Source organism: Hoplias malabaricus, chromosome 5, assembly GCF_029633855.1.
Source record: "Hoplias malabaricus isolate fHopMal1 chromosome 5, fHopMal1.hap1, whole genome shotgun sequence".
NCBI classification, from domain to species: domain Eukaryota; kingdom Metazoa; phylum Chordata; class Actinopteri; order Characiformes; family Erythrinidae; genus Hoplias; species Hoplias malabaricus.
In genome coordinates this window covers 49565307-49591163 of record NC_089804.1, presented here as the reverse complement: position 1 = coordinate 49591163, position 25857 = coordinate 49565307, and the positions used below count along the sequence as shown (strand labels likewise).

General features: G+C 39.2%; 1 protein-coding gene across 4 annotated transcripts in view; it reads right to left on the bottom strand.

The window, feature by feature from the left end:
- ptpn11b (protein tyrosine phosphatase non-receptor type 11b) overlaps nucleotides 1-24553 on the bottom strand; it is a 34022-nt gene extending 9469 nt beyond the window's left edge. For 3 of the 4 annotated variants that reach the window (XM_066671638.1, XM_066671639.1, XM_066671640.1), the window contains exons 1-8: nucleotides 24363-24553; nucleotides 10690-10812; nucleotides 3779-3973; nucleotides 2278-2470; nucleotides 1263-1379; nucleotides 953-1066; nucleotides 466-562; nucleotides 262-341 (exon numbers count right to left, since the gene is read on the bottom strand). In XM_066671638.1, coding sequence (XP_066527735.1) covers nucleotides 262-341; nucleotides 466-562; nucleotides 953-1066; nucleotides 1263-1379; nucleotides 2278-2470; nucleotides 3779-3973; nucleotides 10690-10812; nucleotides 24363-24376 — 933 coding nt within the window. In that variant the 5' untranslated portion in view covers nucleotides 24377-24553. Of the gene's footprint in view, nucleotides 1-261; nucleotides 342-465; nucleotides 563-952; nucleotides 1067-1262; nucleotides 1380-2277; nucleotides 2471-3778; nucleotides 3974-8463; nucleotides 8601-10689; nucleotides 10813-24362 lie in introns of those variants that run through there. The other variant, XM_066671641.1, reaches the window with a different exon arrangement.
- Nucleotides 24554-25857: the final 1304 nt, after the last annotated feature.

Below are 25857 nucleotides of genomic sequence, written 5' to 3'. Positions count from 1 at the left end.
TTTTAGTTTCTTTATACTTTATTTATTTCAAAGAAAAAGACTCTAACCACAACATCAACCTGAAGGAAGTCTCTTCGCAAGGAGAAAACACACTCAAACACTAATGTTCTCAAAGTCATTTGCCAAAAGAAAATGACAGCGTTGGTATGGTCTGCTTCAAACAACAACCTTGCTTTGATGTTAGTTTCCTAGCACTGTCACATATGTTCAAATAGCTTTTGAGGGCTCTGTATCTATTTAGAAGTGCTGAAGCAGACTTACTCTGATATAGTTGGCATTGATGTAATCAGAACCAGGCACGTCAGGATCAGCTTCTTTGATCTCCACACGAGTGGTGTCAACTATAACACACAGAAGGATGACTCAAACCAAACCAAACCACAGATGATCTGTAGATCTACATCACATTAGGTTAATAATATAGAAGATTTTAATAAAAAAATGTTTGTATGTTTGTTTACTCACAGGGCAGAATATTTTTATATCTGTTTTTGCTCTTGTTTTCTGGTCTCTGACCTTCTTTCCTGGGGTAAAGGAGTTTACATTCCTGCTGCTGTAGCACCTACAACAACATGGGGGAAGAGAAAGCTTTTAAAGATGAATAATGAACTACCAGCATTGTGATGGGACTCTGCTAAGGTAAGCTGCACTCAGAAATAATAAGATAAAATGGCTGAGCCATGGTTTTGTATCCAACCAGCGCCCCCTGGGGGACGAGCACTGATATTTTGAACAAACACTTGATAGAAGGTCATTTGTTCAACCTTCACTTAGCAACAGCGATGATTGACATACTGCAGTAACATACAAATCTTTCCAGACGCATATACAGTATAAGCTCAAATAAAATACCATGGCCCAACAGAAAGAAAATGATTGTGTATGGTATGTTCTACAGTATTTCATGGTGAAAAGAATCCACAGAAAATGAATAGGTAATCTATGGCTATACCTCAAATTCCTCCCAGAAGCCTTGCTTGGGTTTCTCTGAGTTGTCTGCCACTTTGTTTAATTCTCTCACCCTGTTCTCAATGTTGGCTGCATTTATCCGGGTGGCATTGAATGGCTGTCAATTATAAAAGAGAGAAAACACATCACTCACGATGAGAAGAGCGACTCTGGGAAAGAGCCTAAGATGTTGCAGTACAAACAGGAGAAAGCAGCTGCTTGGAAATTTTGAGCCAAATAAAGGACACAATGATCTCCATCTAGAAAGACAGAGAAACACTTGTGTAACTGGCAGCTTGATCACGATGACTAACCTGTTTAAGGTGCACTACAATGCCACTTTTTTCTACCATTGGGTTTTTTTTGTAGTGCTCCACCAAATCTGCCAGTGTGTCAAACTTCTCCCCTCCGCCGACATCATACTTGCCATCCTGCAAAGACAAATCTAAGTGAATCAATTAAAAAAATATATTGAAATAAAAAGAACTTCCATAACAAAATAGGTGCAACTAAATGCTCATTTCTGTTTGGCTCTTGTTCTTTCTTATCTGAACATCCATTTCTGATAGGCGGGGTTTCAGGTTTAAATTGTGACTTATTGACCATGTGACAATTTTAGTAAAAAATAATGGCAGCCATATTGTTGCCAAAATAAAGGATTTCCACAGGCATTAAAAGCCATAAATCAATATTTACTTTATGACATTTTGTAAATCGGATTTCATCAGCTTTGATGAATAGAAATGGATATTTCATTATAAAATCTCCTCTCAAACCATTATTTAACCCCAAAGTTTTGATCCGTATGAAATGTTCAGGGCAGCAGGTAGTGTCGCAGTCACACAGCTCCAGGGACCTGGAGGTTAGGGGTTCAAAGCCCACTCCGGGTGACTGTCTGTGAGGAGTGTTCTCCCTGTGTCCGTGTGGGTTTCCTCCGGGTGCTCTGGTTTCCTCCCACGGTCCAAAAACATACTTTGGTAAATGGAGTGGCAGCTCAAAAGTGAATGTGTGTGGCCCTGTAAAGGACTGGAGACCCCTCAAGGGTGTGTTTCAATTTGTCTTTCATCATTTTATCATAAAGTTTTTTTTGTAATTTACTGTGTTGTTGTACTGTTTTGTATTGCACTTAATTTTGTTGTACTACAATGAGTTCTTTTTTAATGCCATTTTACTCTGCCTTTCTGTAGTGCTTCTTATTGTACTGTTTTGGCATGTGTTGTATTGATGGTAACCACAGAACAACTACTGCTAATTAATTTATTTGTAAACTATTTACACATCTAAATAAAGTTAATTCAATGCAACTCTTTTTCAGTCTGTATTCTGTACCTGGTATCGTATCATGACATGGGTTACTTTTGTCTTGCGGTCCACATTTTCATGTTTCTCCTCATTAGTGAGGACAGATAGTACAAAGTCTCCAGGTTTGCTCTGACTCTCTCTCACCAGAAAGCTACCAGGCTTGCCTTTCTCTGTGAGGAGCTTCTCTGCATCCCTCCCTGAGAGATGCCCATGGTACCACCTGCAGAAACAAGTGAAATTTAAGGTATTATATCGCTGCTGTAGAAAAAGCTAAATGACTGATTAAAATGCAATGACAAAACGAGAGACCATCTGTTGTTTTGGAATGAAGATAATTCTGTGGAGCAATCACTGTCTATTAGTTATTAAGTAATCTTTTAATTCAACATTTAGTTGGGTAGTTTTCAAAAAAGGCCTAAAATGGAAGTTCTAGAGTAGTATCAAACTTGGCCCCATTCTTATAACAACATGAATTTGATCCCCAGAGATGCCACAGCCATTTGGTAACTTGCATAGCAGAATTTGCACATTTTGTTCTCCTCCAAGCACACTGAGCTATATCCTATGAAGATGCATTAGCAGCAGTTAAAAACGTGAAATGGCTGACATCACAAGATTCAGAGGAAGCACATGTAAGCATTCACTCACACCTTTGTCAGATTGTGTAATGGGGGACCACTGCACTCTAAAAAAAAATATTTATTTTAAAAAAGTATAAGTGTTGAATATACACAAGGATGTTTCCAGTAAAATCTTTTTAAATATGAATTATCTTCATGCAACTAATTGCACACAGTAGAATAAGTAAGTTTCAGGAAATCTTACAGCCTTAAATGTACAATTAGACATAATTGAACCACAAAAAATAGAGCACCACCTCTTTTGTATAATGAAATATTTTTTCACTCATAAAACCGACCTCAAACCTTTTCTCGCAGAGGAACATTTTACTGCGCAGTGTACATTTCTGCGACTATACGTTTGTGGTTGGAAAATTGACAAGTGCTTGTAGACAGCTCGCCTACATTATGTGGTTGTTCATGTGGAAAAGTGAAGGTATGTGTGGGAGGTTAGCCTGGTTGTTTTCATTTAAAGGAAAAACCACAAAACCAGAGCTATCATAAATTGTGAGCATTTTTTAACCAGAAAAAAAAAACCCAAAAAACACTAAAGCACCTCTGGGTTTAGAAGTAAACTAAAACATGGTGGCAGGATGGTCGAAGTCAATTAGGAAAGTAAAAGCAGCTGGCCTAGATATAAACACTACATACAAACGTAGCAACTGTGTCCTGTTTTGTGGATAAGCACAGAAGCATGGCTTGTGATTTGAAATGACTGAGCCAAGGATGGGCGCTGAACCAAAAAGACCAAATGAACAAATGTTGCAGACCGTATGTGCTACTGGTCAATGTTTTGTCTGCTCTGGCTCCAGTCCAAGCAGTAGCCATCTTTATGGTTTGTGCACTAGAGGGCAGGGTTTCCTACGTCCACAGTGAATGTGTGTGACATGCTGGTGCTACTGCTCTACCTCTCAGAGGTGGGGTCCTTGCAGTTGAGAGGGTATTTGAGCTCAATGATGTCACCGTTCCGCTCACGCAGGAGGTCATGCTGCTCCATGTAGTACTGCACCAGCTCGGCCAGAGTGGCAAACTTCTCACCTCCGTAGAGGTCGTAGTAGTCTCCGGAATTTTGGATCTTAATGTGGGTGACCTCATCGTTCCGTCTAATGAAATAAAGAACAAAACAGTGGATTTGTGGTAAAACAGATGGGAGAGAGAGTACAGATACAAAAGACAGACTGCAGTTTGCCCAGGTTTAAACACAGTGTGGAGAAACAGATGCCAATAATGCAGTGGTTCTCAAACTTTTTCTATTATTCCCCACCTCAGACGAAGGGGAAATTCCGTGCCCCACCTGTACCATATCGCCTCCAAAAAATGTTAATAAATACACATCCAATTTTACAATTTTCAAATTTATTTAAGTAACATCAACTTAACATTATAACACAAGATACATTAACAATATACAGTTAACAATAAACACATTTCTAATATCCAACAACATGACATGAATTAACAGGAACATTTGTTGTTTGTTACTTATTCCCTCAAAGGCCCCACTTTTCAAAACTTTTTAATTAATGTAATGTAAACATCTTTTTTTTATTGTTTTTTTTAATATTTATTTTGAATATTATCCTGAAACATTTAATGTTTATAGTACAGTTAAATTTTGCATGAGAAATGTTTTTACACTAGACAGTTTGCATGTTAATCAACTTTAAATCAAGGTACTGACATTTAATATGCAAATATGAGGTATGTTAATGAACAGAACATGTTTTTAAAAATAGAATCTGATGCGCTATTGCTCTTGCATATAGGAGTAGAATGACAAGAAAACCATCTTACAACATTTATTGTCCAGGAAATAACTGATAATACAGATTTTAATGTGATGGCAAAGCTAAAAAAGAGTAGCATTCATCACCTCTGGCTCTGCTTTTTATTCAACTGTGAGTGTCAGAGTGCTGAGAATGTGATGAGCCTTCAAATGCCAACGTATGGAAAAAGTGAAAGAGAACACCTGTGCAGATAGCATCAGCCGGGTTCAGGCACCAAGCCACAAGCTCACGCTGAGCTCTGATCGTATCTAGTACAAGGAAACGTTGCTTCAGCAAAATACGTGACCTCTTGTTTGGGAGCAATGAGCCAGTGTTGCAAATTGATTATGAGGGCTGTGCGCTAGGAAAGTGGAATAAATCCAATCTGTCTCCTCGTCATCTCTCGTGAGCCTCGTCCATCCATCTCTATATGGGCTTGGCTCATAAATCAGCACTCTCTCCTGGGTGTAATTGCATTATGGCAGGAGTTCTGGAGCCAAGGCATAGAAGGCTCTGTACGCTGAGGCCTAATGGCCGGGGGGATGGCTGCAAATGAGCGGCCAATGCTGGCTGTTTCTGTGCAAGGCTCTAATGTTATCATGTGCCAATAAGCCCCACCTGATCACATCTACCTCTCCGTACTCCGGCCATGTTCAGCTCACATTTGAGCACCAAAAAGATTAGTGAACAATATTTACGAAAGTAATTATTTTTATTTTGATTTCCTTACATGTGTTATAAAGGTTGTTTTATAAAATAAAGAAGAATCATTGGAGGAAATGACTCCTTTAAAGTTAATAAAGATCAAGAGCTGGAAAGTGGCTCATCATGGTTAGTTAATATGAATAGGTTAGGTATAAATTATTACAAAGTTAAAAAGGTCAGCACAACAAAGGTTACCTCACATTATCTGGATTTATTTATTAAAAAATTATACTGCTGTTCTGCGGATCAGTAATGTAGCATTAAAGACTGGCATTACTTGTTTTCACCAAGTAGATTTTGTTAAGTAAAAGTTGCAGTTGAAATCTCGTCTGTTATGCTGTCTTATCAAGATGCACAAAACGCTGTGCTAGGTTAAAGGGCTATTTTACATATTGTGGTCATCTATGTAATCTCTATTGATACATCCTGACAACGATTAATGAATGGCATTTTGTGCAGCACTATAGACTTTTAGACGCCTCGACGCTACAATGTTAATTCTGTGCTCACCAGCATTACAACACTGATTAAAGTCAGGTTGCAGGTTAGCAACTGCCTCAAGCAGTTACATAATAACTTTATGTAATTGGGGCACTTAGCTGCACAGAAGTCATAGGATGCTGAGCTACTCTCACCACCACTAAACAATTCTGACGGTTCTATAAATGGAGAGTTTTCCATCTAAACCTCGAATCCAAGAATTGTTTTATGCAGAATTTCCCTTTGATCTTAAAATTAAGATTATAGATTAGAGTTTGGGTTAGATTAGGTAGGAGGGTTAAGGGTTAGTAAAATATATAATTTAGATGCAAAACTTCTAAAGTGAACTATACATTTTTTTTATTTTTGGTAATTGGTGCCTAAGTTTACATTTAGTAAAGATAGTATAGAAGAGAATACCACTGCTTTCTTACCATCACTTCATTTGCCTACTTCAGTAACATGATTAGATTTCTAAGTCAATAAAAATTAGAAAACATGGTGAGATGTTGATTATTTATTATTTAAACTTCTGGCTTGTCTTTAAGTCTGAGAGAGGACAGACAGCACTATCTAGCCTCAGTGCTCTGATTCAAGGACGCCTGCTCACTAATTTTATCTTTCGAGCAACATGAGTTCATCATTGATTTTACTGCCAGAGGCAGGCTCGGCAGAAATGAGAGGAGAGGAACACAATAATGCTATTGAGTCACTCCACATGTCCCTGTTTAACCATTTCCTTCCTCAGTGCATAAAAACGTCCCTACCCATCCCCACACACACAAAACCCTTGTCCATCCCCCCCCCCATTTCTGGTCTAGTCACAATAGTGCACATTTAGAGTTTATGTTTGCACAATGCATTCGCTATAAGTCGATTTTAAAAATCCATAAATAGACAGAACACTGTCGAAATATGTTCTGCGAGCTAAGGCAATCCCACATTACGTAATTCACAGCTGAGAAAAAAATCTATAAGTGGCACTGAGGCAATGTTTATTTCCACAAGGTTGTGAAGCTGTGGTGAAGTGGGAACCACCATCAAAATGTAACTAGAAGTAACATGTCTTTATTTATGGTTCTGTGAAAAGATTAACCAGGGGTAACATATTTAACTCCCAGTTTCCAATGTGGATTCAAAACAGGTTCAGAAGGTCATTTCCTTCAGCTCTGCTGTGCTAGGCCTCGCTCTATCACCTGGCCCTGATGCATGACACATTTAAACTGCACTTCTGCAAGCTGTTTGTCTGCCTCGAGCCCCAGCTACATCCTCTCTGAACATGCTCCTGTGTTGTTAACAATAGAGTAAAACTGGGCCTGCAGTCTCCACCCAGGAAACACAGAGGGAAGGAGATAAGATAGAATGAGAGGCATGGAGGAGTAGATAATGCCCTGATGGAATCCCGCTGTGTCCATTTGGACGAAGAAAAAAAAAACTGAGTCCTTTATCTAATAATTCTCTTTTAAGGCGAGACTTTCCTAATGCCTTTGTAATTACCTTCTCATCTGTCACTTGAAAGAATTTACTCTCAGACTGAAATGTGTTTAGCTGTGATAGTCCAACTTTCTTTCTCTAACAGCCTTTAGACTGAAGACACACGTCAAAAGCCTTACTCATAGACACATCCAACTTTGCCATATTTTTAGATTGAGTACATTAAGAATTCAGCTTCACTGTTTGATTAAGGACCTGTTTTGGTAATTAATTAAATAAACATTAAATAACTATAGAACAACTGAAATGCTGTAATGGGCCTTAGAATATAATAAAAGATTTAACTAAAAACTTTATCCTATAACACCTTAAGAGGGCAGCTGTATGCTTGTTGAGCTTCAACTCTGTCTGATATGTAAGTATTTACAGCTAGTAAATAAAATAGATGGTCACTTTAGGGTTGTATTTTCCTATTTGCAAATCAGTGACTTGTGCGTTAAATCCGGAGATGAAAGGTGGACAGTAATGTCCAAGAGTTTATGCTAATTTTCATGTTCCTGTTGGCCCATGAGACCCTCTAAACAATGGCCATTTGGTAGGAATTATTGGAGCAGATCGTAAATGCTTGGAGAGGATCCAGTGTGGTGAAGATTAACTCCAAATCCACAACTGAGTAATTTCAACAGTTAGAAAATAATTTCCTGGGTAAAGTATTGGAGCTGTGGGGTCCTGGTATGTTATCACTATATGAGAAATGCTAATCATTATTCTGTGCAGTTACTGACCAGACGAATATGTAATTACATTAGTGCCTCTGACACAGCAATGCCACTCTGTCTCGGAGTACCCTGAATGGCACTATACCCTGACTAGATATTCCATTCACCAACAACCAAAGTTTATTACATCACCTTTTCAATGGGCTTATACAAGGCAGTGTGCCTTACTTCTACCCTGAAGAAAAGCAGTGGATAAATTGAAGTGGCTGGGCCAGAGTCTGGCAGAGCTGTGGTGGAGCTGTGCCACATGGTGCCAGTCTGTGTAGAACATTTCACATAGCGCCAGGCCTCACCGCCAAAGCCATAGTCTGTAGGTCATGGGTTCTTCAGGCTCCTTGGCCTAAAGCTATGAAGGGATATTACTGCTGGGTCCCTACCAGAAGCTCCAACACACAGCTTTCACCCTCTTCCCTTTTCTCTGTCACTTACCCTTTCTTACTCTCTCTCTCTCTGTGTCTTTGTGTCTCTCTCCTGCCTCTTCCTTTCCACTCACTCTTCAGACTAAGTAGACAGTGCTATACACAAGCTGTCAACTCAAACTCTTTCCTCAGACACACTCTGACTTCCTGGAGAGAGAGAGTGAAAGAGAAAACGTAGTCTAGGAACTCAAGAGGGCTCAGCAGTAATTCTAAGCCTATAACTCAGTATCAGCCAATGACAGTGCTAGCTTTAAAGAAATGGTTATGCCAAATCTGTACATATCCCCCTTCAATCAACCAATCAAAATTTATTTATATAGTGCTATTAACAATTGGTGTTGTCACAAAGCAGCATTACAGAACTCTTATCAGAACAGATAATGTGGATCAGAAAGCCCCACGCGAGCAAGACAACAGTAAAAACAATCCCTAGAAGCTAGAGAAAGAAACCTTGGGAGGAACTCAAGAGGGACCCACCTCCACTAGTCAAACCTCAATTTACCTACTGCTGAAAGATTAGAATGTGGTTTTCTCATAAAAAAAAAAAAAGTTTTAATTTCCTTTTCTTGGTGATACATTCATTCATTCATTATCTGTAAGCGCTTATCCAGTTCAGGGTCACGGTGGGTCCAGAACCTACCTGGAATCATTGGGCGTCACAGGGCAACACACCATCGTCAATCCACCTACCAACGTGTGTTTTTGGACTGTGAGAGGAAACCGGAGCACCCGGAGGAAACCCACGCGGACACAGGGAGAACACACCAACTCCTCACAGACAGTCACCCGGAGCGGGAATCGAACCCACAACCTCCAGGTCCCTGGAGCTGTGTGTCTACGACACTACCTGCTGCGAGGAGTGTAAATACGTAATCTATCTTCAGACTGTAGGCAAATTGGCACATCTGACCCGAGTCTTTCCTTAAAGCAATTATCTGTCAATACTCATACGACTTATTAAAACCAAATCCAAATAAGTAGAGTTTTTCTTGTTTTGAACAACAGGGAACAACAGTACTTAGAAAAGCATGGTGAGTTATACGTCTATACAGCAGGCTAGGATTGGAACTCTGGAGCACTGTAACGTGATTAAATTTATTTATCATTCTGAATAAGAAGAACAGCCAAATGCCTCTCTCTACGGTTCTCCAACCCCACCTAACCAAGATCGGAGTGAGAAACCTAGGTGTTATATCTGGCACTGATCTGACCTTTAATCCAGTTCACCAACACTGAGTTAGCTCTTTCCTAATACTCTACAATGCCAACGCTGAGCCATGTCTTTGCTTTTCTTCACACTTACTGTAGTGCTTTTATTAAATTACCTAAAGAGAAAACTGATAACACTACAACTTCAAACTCCAGCTTCCAGGGAATGAAGAATAAAGGTGAGATAGTGCTAACTGTTCTACAAAGATCACAGTAACTCTGTTAGACATGAATAGTTTTTTTAAATATATTTCTGCTTGCTTTAAAGTTCTTCATGGGCTTGTAGTAGGCGTATTTATTTCCAGTCAGACATGAATATTGATATAAAGAAAGATAAATTCAATATTTATATAAACATTCCAGTAACTCTGACATTTCTCTGGATCATTTTGGTGTTTATTTACAGTCCTTACTTTATATTGTAATTGTTTTTCAAAATTCGGGTCTAGGATTCTTTAAAGTCCCCTGGTTTTGTGATGTCTGCTGGCAGCTGTGAACGTTTTGGGAACATAAGGAGATATTTTGTATGATGTTTTCTATGACAGAATGTATCAATCAATGAACAAACAAACCAGTCAATTAATAAATCAAATAAAACTGTACGGCTGCAGTCTTGAGTCTGCTATAGTGTTTTGTCCTTTTTTTCCCCTCTGTATGTGTTTATACACACTCATTGCTCAAGATGGCCATATTCCTCGATGTGCAGCATGAGCCAAGAGCAAGTTCTGTGAAAGTACTGACCACAGCAATGTTTCACCAGGCCTGCAAGTGTCTGGAGAAACCACAAAGCTCACTCGAAGAAATCGATAACCCTCCGGACAAATGTTCTCAGCGCCCTGCTGGAGAGCCATGGATCAAGTTCGGCTTGACCAATTGCAATGGGGGAACAAACCACTTGTCTCATGTGATCAGTTACCAGCTTAACTGGCCTGAGGACGGAGCACTTTGACCTGGATTTATTCAAGGGCAGCATTGGGTGAGTGCAGAAAGAACATAAACCACAGAACACTGAGGTAATAAGGCACACCTGACAGATAGTGTGAAGTCTCCTGGGTTGCTCTTGCTGGGTCTGGCTAGGAAACTGCCGTGGACACCTCTGGTCAGGAGGAGGTGCTCTGCCTCTATGCCAGTGATGTTGGGGTGGAACCACCTGGATCGGAAAGCAGAGCAGTGTCATTACATTTAGAAATAAATTGAGAAAAAAAAGATCTCAAAAATAAAAAGCCATTTTAAATGGAGATCAGCAAAAAAAAAAAAAAAAAAACCTTTTGTAGCATACTTCATGCCGTGTCAGCCACATTTCACACACTGCTTTAGAGCTTTTAAAAGGATCTGCTGGAAAATCTATCAATGGCCCTCACTGACTGCTTAAATCCGAGCAGCAGCAATTACTCGACTCCTATCAGCTTCGGGTACACGAACTGCTCCAGGCAACTGCATCAGCTGCCAGCTTTCCCCCTTTTCCAGTTTGGATACGCCTCTGTGAATTTAAATGGAGGGTCAAGTAGGGCCTACAGCACATAATCTGTAAGTGTGCGATCAGTAAATCCATGCTAAATGGCCATGATTAACATGTTCATCAGATGCTGATAACACAATTCCATTACAATGATGACCTACTGGAATGTTTTCTCGCTGCATAATATATCTGCGGTTTGGCCCAATTCAAGATCAAAACCATTAAAACGAAAACATATTCATTAACAGGCAACGTGGGCTTTTATAAGCAGAGAGTGGAAAAGAGGCCTCCCTCTGACAGGTAAGTAAAAGCTTATTCTTTAGTGGCAGTGAATCATGGTCTATGTTTAGACAGTGAAGTGGAATGCTTGACTCAGTTTTGTTTTTCTTCTTGATTTAGATGGACTTTGAAACTCTACTACCTGCAGGGCATCGTTTGATGAAAGGACTGCATCATTTAACAAACGCAGATTTCAGAAGAAAACTGATGGAAAGATTGATGAATACATGGTTATTTAAGGAACAACTAAGACAAACATGATATTTTTAATTAATTCATAAAATTCAATTCATTATTAATGCAATTTTTTCCAGGAACAATAAAATATCTCAATATGACACCGTAGTATCTCAGTTCTGTCACTTTTTAAATACTGTTGCTGTTAATGTGCCTAGTGTTACAGATAATGAATGAATGAAATATATTTATTTCTATTTATTAGAGCAACTAGAGCCACAAAAGAACAATATCTAAAATAAAAGTAGTGGTTTTAGTTTTTCAGCCCAGTCCTCCAGTCGCAAGTTACTATATTAGCCCTAGGCTAATACACCAGCCCAAATTTAGTATCCTACCAATATAGAATATGATGCACTGTGACATACGTTAAAACGTTAAAATTATTACCTTGTTTCTACAGTGTTCATTTTGTTAGACCCCTTTTACACCATTCTACAAGGGTCAAGACCCCCCATAGAGCAGGTATTACTGGGCGGGCTATCATTGTGAGTGCTGCAGCAGCAATGATGTAATGGTGGTGTGGTAGTGTGTGTGTCGAGTTGGTATGAGTGGAACAAACAGCAATTTTTAAACACCTCAGTGCCACTTTTGGCTGGAGAATAGTCCACCAATAGTTACGGACACTTCTGTGACCACAGATGAAAACTATAGGTTGTTCAACACAAACTGTGCAGCAATAGATGAGCTACTGTTTCTGACTTTAAATGTACAATAAGGTTGGTGTGGCTACCTTAGTGGACAGGGAATGAACACAGCATTAACAAACTCCAGCAGCATTGCTGTTTCAGATCCACTCATACCAGAAGAACCAAAATGAATTGCTAAATTGCAATTTTTTCTACCATAAAATCCTGCCTGGTCAAGATTAAACCTTAATCTGTGTATGGAAACCAGCCACCAACGGTAGCCTGTATGAATTTTCCATTTCAGTTTTAGTTCTGGCAGTAACAATTGGTAAAATGTATTTAGTTTGTGTTAAAATGATGTATTTGACTTCTCTTAATAATCACTTTAAACAGTTTTTCTACAACCCGATGCTTCATACCCATCTTGAGCCTCGTTGCCTGTGGTTTACTGAATTAATGTGCCCTTCCCCCTCCCCCCCAAGTGTGTGATATCACAAAGCTTATCCAATTCCCGCTACACATATATTCGTGTCTAATCTCCTGGTGAATGCCAGCTGTAATCGGTTACGATTTGCTGTGTTTGAAAAGTTATTTTCTAATCCTCTGAGGGAATGAGAAGCTGGAGTTAGGGGGAGTTCAGGGGGAGGGGATAAGAGGGTCAGGTGCAATCTAGGCCAGTATAGGACCCCAGATGTCTGGCTGCCTGTGGTCTGTCTGCCCCTGGATAAGTTCCCCTCAATGTGACAGTGCTTTATGCAAGGCAGATCTGGGGTTAAAGGGTTAATTCCACTTACTGCAGGTTGGGCTAGCAGTCTGTTTAATAAAGAACTCAAAGTTAAATTGTAAGGCATTATTGTAGAAAGCTATATTTTCTTGAAACTGACCCAAACATTTGAAAGAGACATATTACTTTTTCAATAGCTTATTCATTTGAGGATCTGGAGCTCCTATCCACCCACAAACTTTGAAACAAGACAATCATCTCAGTTTCTCGCTGTCAGAAAACATGGGATTAAAGGAGCTGCACTGCTTCTTACATCGACTGCAGGCACCTCAGAATTATCCAGCTCCTTCATCCGAGTCTCTCCAGTTACAACGGTGGACCTACTTCTGAAGAGATGCAGACAAATGGGGAGTACAATTGTGTTGTGCCTGCACTCTTTGTAGGAAGTGGTGCTAAATCAGAAAGACCTGTTTTATTGAAGGTACTCTGACCTAGGCAGACACTACGTGAAAGCGCCACAAGAAGTCAAATGGACCAAAACCAACGTGCGTGCAGAGGAACACAGTACTGATTAAATATAGTGAAAACCAAAAACAGAAAAAGAGACTCAAGCAAAAATAACTAAACCAGAGCTTCTGCTCGCTTGCTTCTCATAACTCTGCCCTCACACTGAAATAAGCTGTGGCTGGTTCTCATTTAAAGGGAACAGGCACTGAAACTAGTCATTCTGAACAGAGCTGTTCAGACTAGTGAGAAAGATGCTGTGTTGTTTAATCTTTGTGACACAGAAAATTCTCTAAGACACCAGAACTGTGTTAATGTGTAAAAGTAATATTTAAACAATATAATACATAAATAAACATTCAAGCATTTACATTTAAATTTATTTTACGACTGTGCTGCTATTAATAATTGTTGTGAGGTCTGTGGGGAGCGATTTGCTCATCATTCATCTGCTCCGTGACTCATACTGTATGATTCTATGTTTCACAAAACTCTACTTTTTCCCTTGGTGTTGAATCATAGTTATTTACAGCCGTATCATAGTTATTTACAGCCACTAACTGCTCAGTTTTATCTGAAGTGTGCATCATGACCAAAGGATACAGCTTCAAATACATGTGGAAAGTGGATAAATAGTTCTCTATTCGCTCCAGAGTCAACTGCCTGTTCCTCATGATAACCATTCTTTATGACACCATGCCACAGCACTACTACTTCCTGGAAATGTGAACACATAAATAAAAAAAAGATATTTCCATTTAGCAACTTCCTGACTCGTTATGCCTTACAACATTCTCATGGCAGAAGTGCCAGCCGTGGAACACAGCAGAATACAGGCCAGAAGTTAGAAGGTGAGAAGATGCTACTGATATCATTGCACATTATAAATTAATGTACAATAGACCACCAACACAGGTACCGTATATATTCAATATATTATATTACTATCATCATTATTATACACCTGTCATCCATAACAGTATGACCACCTTTTTGTTTCTCCACTCATTGTCCATTCTTGTAACTCCACTTACCTTACAGGACCACTGTTGCTCTGCATACTTTGTTTGTCCCGTTTCACCCTGTTCTTGAATGATCAGGACCCCCACTGGACCAGCACAGAACAGGTATGATTGGGCTGATGGACATTTCTCAGCATTGCAATGACACTGACGTGGTGATGGTGTGTTAGTGTGTGTTGTGCTTGTACGGGTGGATCAGACACAGCAGTGCTGACTTTTAAGTACTAACTCACACCTACCTCATTGGTCCACCTTGTAGGTGTAAAGTCAGAGAGAGTAGCTTATCTGTTGCTGCACATTTCGTGTTGATCGTCCTCAAATCCTTCATCTGTAGACACTGCCCATAGGACGCAGTGGGCGGGATATTTTTGGTGGGTAGGTTATTCACAGGCCAGCTGTGACAGTGAGGGTTTTAAAAATTCCAGCAGCACTGCTGTGTCTGATCCACCTGTATCAGAACAACACACACTAACACACCACCACTGCCCAAAACATACCTGCTCTGTGATGGTCCTGACCATTGAAGGACAGGGTTAAAGGGGGCAGACAAAGTATACAGAGCAACATGTGGTTCATTGACTAGAATTGTAGAACTACAAAGAAAATGCACAGTAATCTCTACAGAATATAACAGCCATTACATTTTGCACAACTAGTCTCCAGTCCTATTTATGTCCACAATCATATTACATTTTCAGTGCTTCTATAAATTTAAAACATATCACTATGACACTGAGATATAGATGAATCATTCATAACAGTAAAGGAATGTGATATTATTCCACTGTGGAGCTGTGTTCTGAGGCTCCACAGAACTGCTGCCAATCATGTATTCCTATAAAACAATGTCAGCAGATTGAGCCTTGTTTCTGAACCTGCTGCTCAATCCTACAGAGACAAAATGACTCAGAAAATAAAAAGAAACCCACTATCTGTTCAAGATTCCCTCACAAAGTAGCATCTGGGCATGCATTTCCAATGCACTGTGCATAATAAAAGGCATTATACAACAGAACTGGACAGAGATCAAAAACAAAGGCACCAATTAACTATACAAAAAGACTTTTGGTAAAAATAAACTTTTTTTTGTTTTGTTTTTCGGTATCAGAATATCACAATATTTCCAAATACACTGAAATATCACATGGACATGACAACATTTTGGTCACAATACGTCATACGTAGTCTGCTTTTCTGAACACATATTTGCCTCTATGTTGTAAACAAAAAATAATTAGCCCTTTTTAATTGGGTATAGTGCATCCAAATATATTAAACATGGGGAAAATGTGATTGCTTTTATGGTTTATAACAATAGATTTGAATTTTGTTTTGTTTTCTTTTCTAATCTACCATGCACTAACTAATGTTTAGATGATAAAAATGTAACATGTAAAAGCACAGCGATGTTATAATTCTTCTATGTGACTCCACTTTATAACTTAACTATTCATTTACTAATTTTGTCTTAAGGAAGTCTGATAAGTATTCTAGACAGATAACAAGCACTACTTCATTCAAAACTGCTGTTACTTTATGCTGTATATCCATACTGCATAAAAAGAGAAATAATAATATAAAGGATGTATAGATGTACATTGCAGGATGGTATAGTTCTGACTCAGGCCCATGTGGATTCATGCTTCTGTGTGTGAGGATCACTCACTCGTTCACCCTGTTCAACCCACGACCGACAGTAGCATGACAGTAGTTTGGCCTGCTGTAATCCTGACCTCAGGGTGCTGTCCAACTAATGACACCCAATTCAGCCTCTCTCGCTCTCTCTAAAGCCCTTTCCGTCTCTTCAGGAGCTTTCCAGCAACTCTCAGATCCCCCACACATCATCAATCCATTAACATTTCCCATTTCTGCTTTTTGGCAACAACGTAAAATATACAGACAGATGGAGAAGGCTATCGATAAGCAATCGCTCATGTTCCTACCTCACCATTCTGGACGAAGCTTGTCAGAGCCCCTTGCTTCGCCTCAAAGCTTAGTAATCCACGCTCAGTACAGTTACACAAGGAGGAAAGGGGAGGAGGAGAGGAGGGGGGGGCAGGGACTTGTAGGAGTGCTGCTGGTTGGAGAGAGAGAGGCGGGGTGGTAGTGGTGGGGGGTTGGAGGGGGTGTGTGGTGGGGTGTTTAATCTGGGATTTGGATGAGCGTGAGCCGCCCTGATAGGAGCGCTAGCCAGTACAATCATCCACCGAGCAACTGTCCATCCTTCCCTCCCTCCCTCCCTCCTTCGCTCCCTCTGTGCGTGCATACACACACATACACACAGAAACACACAAACACACTCACAAACACACACAAACAGGGCTTTGGGGCTGAATGTGACACAGCTCTGCCCGGCTGCTCCCACATTCGCCTTCCCTTTATCTTCGCTTTCATTATGTCGAAATATAGAGTGGCAGCTGTTGCTGCTTTTATAAAAATATCACACTAAAACACACACACAGAGAGCGAGCGAGAGAACGAGCAAGAGAGAGAGAGAGAGAGACAGAGAGATGAGTACACAAAGAAAAACGGTGCAGGAGCAGAGAAGGACACTGCGGTTAACCCCCTAAACCCTAAGCTCATAATTCAGTTATTAACCTTAAGCCTAATTAAGATATGTATTATAAGGTAAACTACTGTGAAACTAGTATGTTTGCAGCTACAAGAGTGCAGATATGAAGAATGGTCCACAGAGATGTCTATTACAAATGATGTCTACCAACTTTTGGACATATGGTGTTTCTTGCAATTGCCAATATTTAGTCATAAATTCATTATAAGGGTCATGGTGGGTCTAGAGCCATCATAGGGCATTCCACATTCACTCAGTCACTCTGGGATACAGTGAGTTCCTAGAGAAAAAAAATAAGGAGCACCCAGAGGAAGCCTACTCCGACACTGGGAGAACACACAAAAATCATCACAGACAGTGACCAGAGGCAGGAATTGAATCCACACCCCTAGAGCTATGTGGAAGCAACACTACCTGCACCTCCACCTGCTGTGTCATGCCTCAACATGTATTCTGAATCCAAATTTCAAACATCATATTAACATTTAAACCAGTGATTTCTGCTTATTTCCGTGTTTATCCTTCTTTAGAACCAAAAACATAAAATATGTCCTGACTATTGGCTAAACATTTCCATGCCTGTCCCATGATATAAGGCAACTTTGAGACGTTAAAATGGTCACACGGACATGAAGGACGTCCACGGTGACATACTCAACGTCTGGTGAAGGAGCTGACAGAAGCACAGAAAGAAAACCGGTGGAAAAAAACCTGTATACACAGAATAAAAAAAAAACACATTCATTATAGCCCCATGACTATCAGTTTCCACTCACAGAGGTAATAATGAGCCAGTGATATAATGAGATAAAGTAGGTCAGGTTTCACACAGTTAGGAAAGCAAGTGAGTTTTTTCCCAGAGAAAAATGACAAGACAAGCACAGGACTCAGAAAACCAGTTAGAAATCCAGTTCCCTCCATTCGACTCAGCTAAATCTTATCAAACCATGTACACACACAACAACAAAACACCCAACATTCCAAAATGTAATTTAAAAGAAATGTGAGATTTGGCTCCCAATAGCAATGACATACACCCTGTATTTCTTTAAGTGCATTTCTCTAACTGTATGAGTGTTTGTGCTTCTCGTAACTGACCTAACACAGGTCATTCTTCACTGTGTGGGACGACAACTTGCCATTCTTTCTGAGGAAGCAGATCCTAATGTTTTTAAAGAAAGGAAACAGAGCTGCCTTTAGTTTTCTTTATTTCAAACCAAAGAACACACAGTCTACTCTTCCAGTTTAATGATTAACAGCTGATGTCAAGCTAGCTTGTGTTAAAAATTCAAATGGTAACTTCATACGGAGCACAACATAGGCTATTTATAAGCTAAAATCAACATATTCCTTGTTGCCATATGAAAACCTCCCAACCATTTTTCACCATTTGAAAATAATCACTGCTATTTAGCATCTGTGTGCATATCATTTCATAAGCAATGCATACAAATTTCCCAAATTTGTCTTGAATAAAAGCTACTCAGCCATATCATTAACACTACCTCCTTGTTTTTACACTTATTTTATCTTTTCAGATCCATTTGCCACATAGGAGCACAGTTGGGTTCTACAATTACAGAGTGTACTCCATCTGTTGCTGGGGATTTCAAGCAACTCAGTGTTTCTGCTGGACAAAGAACAGTCCACCAACAGATAAATCCAGCCCGCAGCGACCTGTGGGCAGCATCCTATGGCAACTGATGAAGGACTAGAGGATGACCAGCACAAAACAACAGATGAGCTACTCTCTGATTTACATCTACAAGGTGAACCAACAAGGTAGAGGCCGGTGAGTGAGCAGGGTTTAGAATCTCCAGCTGCATTGCAGTGTTTGCTTTATTCATACCAGAAAAACACACAGAATCACCCTGATAATACCTGCTCTGTGGTGGTCTTGTGTCTTCCTGACATGAAAGGGGGCTAATAATATATGCAAAATAACAGGTGATGTACAGCTTGTAATTGTAGAATTACACTGTTCACCTCCATGGTCAAAGCACCACAGACAGTGAGTGTAGAAATCAGTAGGTGGCTTCAATGTTATGGCTGATGTTTGTAGTTATGTTACATATATTTTTACTAATTTTTTTGTTCATCTGAGGCCTCCATTCTTTACATTACTAAATATGAAATGTTACAGGAGATATTTCTAGGAATATGGAACTGAAAACATAAAAGCCAGAAGCTGTAATAAAGGCAAAGAGCAGACACATTAAATATTGAAATAGTGTTGGCTAAGTGGACACTAAGTGGACAGGTGAAAATCTTCAGGAATCTGGAAAAATGGCATGGGTATTTTAACTGAAAACCAAATGTGGTATACCTTTATATTTGAGATGCATTTATAAATATACACATGTACTTTTATTGCATCTGTGGAGCACGTTAACTATTTTGCCACAGGTCCTGAACTAGTACTGCTTCAGTAAACCTGTTCCTAAAAAGATGTGCTTACAAGTCTGCAGCTCTGCTGGAGTGGGCTAAAGAGAGTGGGAGAGAGAGAGAGAGAGAGGGAGAGAGAGAGAGAGAGAAGCAGGGCAATAGCTGTGGAGCTTTGACAGGACAAACAGAGGGGGCCCACGTGCGTACTCGCACACACACACACACACACATAGCGCTGCTTCTATCCTCTTACATAATGTCTCAAGTTCAATACAGACAGCTATTTAGAGACCAGCCTGGTGACAAAAAGGTGATATTCTTAGTGCCCCCTGCTCTGCTTCAAAGCCCTAGGAGGCTATATCGGTCACAGACACACCATGCTGAGTGGATTTTGGTACTGTTACTGATATTTTTAGAAGAGCTGATCATGCTACAGCATGCAGGAGCAACAAAGCCCCCACTGCCCCCCTAGCAGCCCAATCCCCAATCCCCAAACAACATCAGACACACTGCAGACAGCCAGTCGCTTATCAGTGACACCTTAAATTATAAGTATATACCAAATAGAAATATTTATAAGAAAGAACATAAAATACATAGAGTGCATCCAACTTCAAAAATAAAAATAAATACATTCTTAAAACAGCAGTAATGTCCCCTTATGAGTCTCTGCGTCATTATGCAGCCTTTCTGCTGACACCTAGTAGTCTGGATGTATCAGAAATTCTGCACTGAACCCATTTTAAACATGGCTACCCCTGTGTAGGAGACCCACTCCACAGAGCACAAATTTGTTCAGTCAAAATTCGTTTGAATTTGTTCAAACCAGCTTTGAAATGTGTACTTTACAAAACACATATAAAAAGAATAAATGATCACTTCATAAATAATTCTTGTTACTATTTTGGAGGTACATTTGACCGATCCCCTTTAACAACAACAAAAATTTATAAATAATTAAAATCACAAAGACAAACATCGCAAAATTGAACTTTTTTCAGCTTAATGTGGATAGTACATACTGGGGAGTTAATGATCCAGAGTAAATATAAGTACTTAAAATATGAAATAACTGATTATACCATGTATTGTAAAGTCTCTCAAGGCCCTAAAAGCATGGTTAAATTAGTTGATAGGCCATGCGCAGCTCAAGCCTGCCTAGACACCAGCCCTCCTCTGCCCTTACGGGGTAGAAATATGTTGCCATTTTTGAACGCCTCAGCATGCACAGACCAAGGTCATATGAAATGAAATCTAACGTCCACTATCACATTCTAATTCGCAGCAGCTGATAACAGCCCTTCCAGTAGGAATAGCTCTAAAGAATGGGATCAAGTAATAATTGTGACACTTTGCAAAGGGCGTTTCTAAATAAATAATTTAAAATATGATTTGCAATAAAGAAAAACTTGAACTGGATGAAAGTGAAAAAACAGGCATCAATATATGCCTTGGATTACAAAATGAGCTTAGTCCAAGCAATAATTAATGACCAAATTGTCACCTATTTGAACTGATATTAAAATCCACCCAGTTAAAAAACATCAAGATTTTTTAATATTTAAAAAAAAAAAAAAAATATATATATATATATATATATATATATATATATATATATATAAAGGCCTGAGAAATAAATAAATGCTAATGTCAACAGTAATTCAACTCATGGTCTTATACAGAGATGTGGTTGGTCTGGAGATTACACAGAGGGGCAAACCCTTAAGCGACTGCCAGTCCTTTGCAGGGTGCCAAACACTCACACATTCACAACTATGTATACTTTTGAATTGTGTTTTTGGACCGTGGGAGGAGACTGGAGCACATGGAGGAAACTCATGCAAACACAGGGAGAACACATCCAACTTCTCACAGACAGTCACCCGTAGTGTGGGGCTCGAACCCACAACCCCTGGACCCTGGAGCAGTGTTACAGCAACACTAGCTGTTTCCACTGTGCCACTCTTCAATATTAAATTGACAGGGCTAAAATAAATCTAAATATATGAATAACGTTTTTAAATTTATAGATTCAATTAATGGTTCTAGTCAAAATTTTATTTATAAGTGGCTGATTTTACTGCTGTTTTTAAACTCAAAATGCATATAAATATGAATATGTTTTTCCCCCATGTCTATTTGTCTGCTGTATTTTGTACAATAGCTTCTTTAGTCAAATTAAATACATGTGGAGGCCCATTTTTAGCTATAGGTATTTATGAAATTGACTTTGAACTAAAAAATAAATAGAAGCAATATGGAGCCCTTCAGATAAACAGCTCTGAGCTGACTCTGAAAATCAACAAGGGAATGGATGTGCTCTCTATGTGGCTTTGGTTACATTTTATTTTGAGGGTCCATTTATAAAGTGATAAGTGCTTATCACCAGCCTATGAATCACATTGCAATATGGTAATGTAAAGCAGGCATATCATGCTAAAAACATACTAAACACATAGGCCATTTGTTTGGCTATTAGAGCATAGATAATGTGAAATAAGCTGAACACATGGAATAACACTTTCCAACAAAATACTGGAACAATATAGCCTTGGTCACAACAAGCATGAAGTCAATTCCAGGAAATTTTGGAGAGGCTATCTCTTCTCTCTACTCTGGCAGCTTTCCTAGCGTCGCAGCTATCAAAAACGGCCTCTGCACTGACTCACAGGTCCTGTCCCTCCTGTGTTCACACAAGCAAATCAACAGCAGCTCTCAGAAAAAAAAACAGCAAGTGAGAAATTACATTCACAATGTCATGAACTGACCAAAGCCCAAAATCTTCTGAAAATCTTCCTCAGTTCTCCTCTAGAACACCAGTCAAACACATGGAAAAGTAATGAAATGTTATGATGATACCTAGCAACAGGGAAACTAGGACCCTCGGTCTGACGGAAGGGGTAACACTAAAATGGACAAAGCCTGGAAGTGGATGGCAGCGTTTACTGATGTGTCATATCGTGATCTCAATCGTGATGACAGAGCGCTGACTGGAATACAAAATAAAGGCAAAAAGTAGGCTATTTGAATAGACAAAAAGATAATATATCTTTTAATATCCTTCCTCATAGGATCTCAATCTCAGTATTCTAGAATCCTCCAGTGTCATGAGGGCTATTAAATACCGAAACAGCTAATAAAAATGTACGTCTATGTAAAAAGGTTTTTTAGTTCAGAGACAATTTATGATGTCCATTATCACACCACATACGCTCAACTATCACAAACAAGGGAAAACCTCCACTTGCTTTCACTCGGCTATGACAAACAAGGGAAAACTTCCACTTGCTTTCACTCGGCTATGACAAACAAGGGACTTGCTTTCAATTTCCTAAACAATCTGCAACTCTTTAATCTTCAAACTATAATTAAGAGCATTTTTAAACAAAACAATTTTATTTCTTTTGATATTTGTTACCACAATAATATTTAAGACAATATATATATATACAGATATATATTTGGAGATTACTTACATTTATGAACCCCTTTAACACAAAAAATAAGTCAATTCAAGCATCATTTTTTCCTGAGTGTATATAAAGTCATGTATCATATTCACTAGACCTTTGAACAGATTTCTCTCCAGACATTGAAGATCCTGACCATTGCTTACATAATAAAAGTCCTCCAGACCAAAACACGTCAATAAAATTCAGAGTTCTACAGTTCACAATGCAACGAAAATGTATGGACAAACAGTTGGTTAGTCACACCCAGACAGTGCTGTCCCCATGGTCCTGTTCTGTTTACCCAAAACCAAGGCAGGCCACCTGTCCAAACATACAGCCTCTCAGATTAAACGGTCAGGAGCACAGCCCTCTGTTTGGGTCTATTAACACCATTACGTAGAAGCTTTTAAAAAGCTGATAAGAGAGTGCTTTTGTTGCTACACATCTGCATCACATATTTGAGTTTTATATATATATATATGGATTATGATGTCACAATGCTTGATGACATTTTCACTATACATATGCATATTCTGTTATTGGAAGTTCTTGGACGTTTGTAAAGTAATAAATTAGATAGAGTGCTAGTATCAATAATTATACTTGTGGGCAACATGGGGATATGTAATGATTATAAATGAGAATGAAAAAAAATATTGTTATGCTGCCCACCTCAGCACAGAGTCTAGTACAGGGATATCAAAATATGAGTGATAGGCAATAATAATGAGGGTTTTTAGATAAGCTATAATGCAAGCCCAGATTTCATAACATAATGGATATTTCAAAACCATTCCACTCTTTCCATTGGTGTGATAATCCTCATATTGTGTTGTAACTTTTTGTCTAGCCTGCTCAGAGTCAGACAGACTGAAAAAAGGAAATCTCAGACTTGTGCTAAGATACATAGCTGATACCGTCTTACATATTTGACTTCATTATTTTAGAACAAATGCGCGTTTATCTATAGTTTTACTTTGCTGAAGGGTTTACTGCGTGAAGAAGTTAGTAAAGTTAATACAGATAGTAAAACCACAGGTAACCCCATCGTTTAAAAGCCTTAATGCTAACTACAGCCTCACTAACCATATCGTCACCGTTACAATACTATCTACACAGGTAACGGTTACTTTAACGGTAGCGATGATCATTCAGTTATGGCTACCAGGTTTGAAAACATTCATAGTTATTCATGGTTAAAACTTTCACCACTGAACACAAATACGCCCTACAATCGTCGCATACCTAGAACTGTTAGTTTACCCCGATTTTTCGTGGCAATAAGGGTCATTTGTGAGGACGCGAACAAGCGCCTGGAGGAGTAAAAGCACCACGGTAAGAAGTAGCTACGTGTGTCCGCCGCACGGAGCTCTGCTCCCGGCTATAGAGAGCCGGCGCAGCCCGGTCCTATCGCCGTATTTTCTGCTAGCTTTAACTTACCTACGAGACGTCATAGCGCTGTGAGCGGCTGTCAGAGGCCGGTGAATGGAAGCGGAAAGTCAGGTGGACTGACTCTAACCCCTGGTGTGTGAGTATGTGTGTGTGAGAGGGAGGGCGTTTTGATTTTAGGAGGAGCACTGCAGCTTACTCCGCGTCCGTCCGTCTCTCTCTCTCTCTCTCTCTCTCTCTCTCTCTCTCTTATTTTCGAATGGCATCGTGACACCTCAAGAAGAAGTCGTTCAAAGGTGAATTCCACCACTTTCCTCAATTTTACATTTTTTTTAATCGGTGAAATATAAACGGTCATAAGTTTATTAAGGAGAAATTTTATCAGCTCTGATTGGCTTACAGTGCTGCTGACAGGAAACAGGGTTGAAGACGTGTAGCACAAATTCAAAAATATGCTGTTCAAAAGTGCTCATGCACTTGTGCTCGTGCACGTTGAAATGCTCCATTAAAGGCAGTGTAGATTATTCAGAAGGTCTGCATTTTTAATGTGGATCCGTATATTTGAGTAAGTAGCCAACTGTAGCTTGTATGTGGCTGAAGATTAACTTGCCTGTATGTTTTATTCACTGTTTCAGTTACCACAGTGAAACCACTGTTTCAGTTACTCCCAAATTTGGGGTCCATTCCACCTTAAATAATTTGAAACAGCAAAAATAAGTCAATATTTAATGTTCTGAAGTCTCTCCACAATCCAAACACATTTCTTAATGGATCATCTAGCAAATGTCAAAGAAAAAGTGTGTGCCATTTCAGACAGAGACCCTTAGTTTTTCCCCATTTACTGATCCAGGGCTGTGTACAAACACTGAAGCTTTTTTTTCAGCATGCAAACAGACTGGAAAACTAGCAAATGGTAAGGAAATAGCCTATGAATTTTATAAATATGTTTTTTTTAACACATCGCCTTTAAGGGCTTTATCTAACACTTTGCATTAATGACCCTGTAGATGTCAATTTCAATCAGGCATTTGTTTTTTATTTTATCAAAACATACAGTAATAAACTATTTCTAAAAAGCTCTCAGACATCTTTCTGTAACATTTAATCAAATAACTGAAGAACCTTTCGAGGCATTACATACTTACTTCAGACGTCTGGTTACTATCTCCACAACTGTTCACAATCATCGGGTTACTCTTGAACAGATAATTTCACATGAATCCACTCTTAATTACTTTGTTTACATATTAATTTTGTAATTATAAACATAATGTGAAATCTCAGTGGGATGTACTTTTAAGCATAAATGGGTTGAGTGGATTATACACACATTGTTAAAAAAAATAAAAATAAATGTCGCATTGCAATGATTTGTCGAAGGAAGATAAAGGCTACTTTGAACAATATATGATTACAAAGGTAGACAGATATGGGCATTTTTATTGAGTTAGGCTATTCATATCAAAGTAATGTACTTTAGTATGGCGTTGGGCTGCCTTGTTTGCTAACACAACATGTCAGAAATCTCAGCATGGAGTTGTATAGA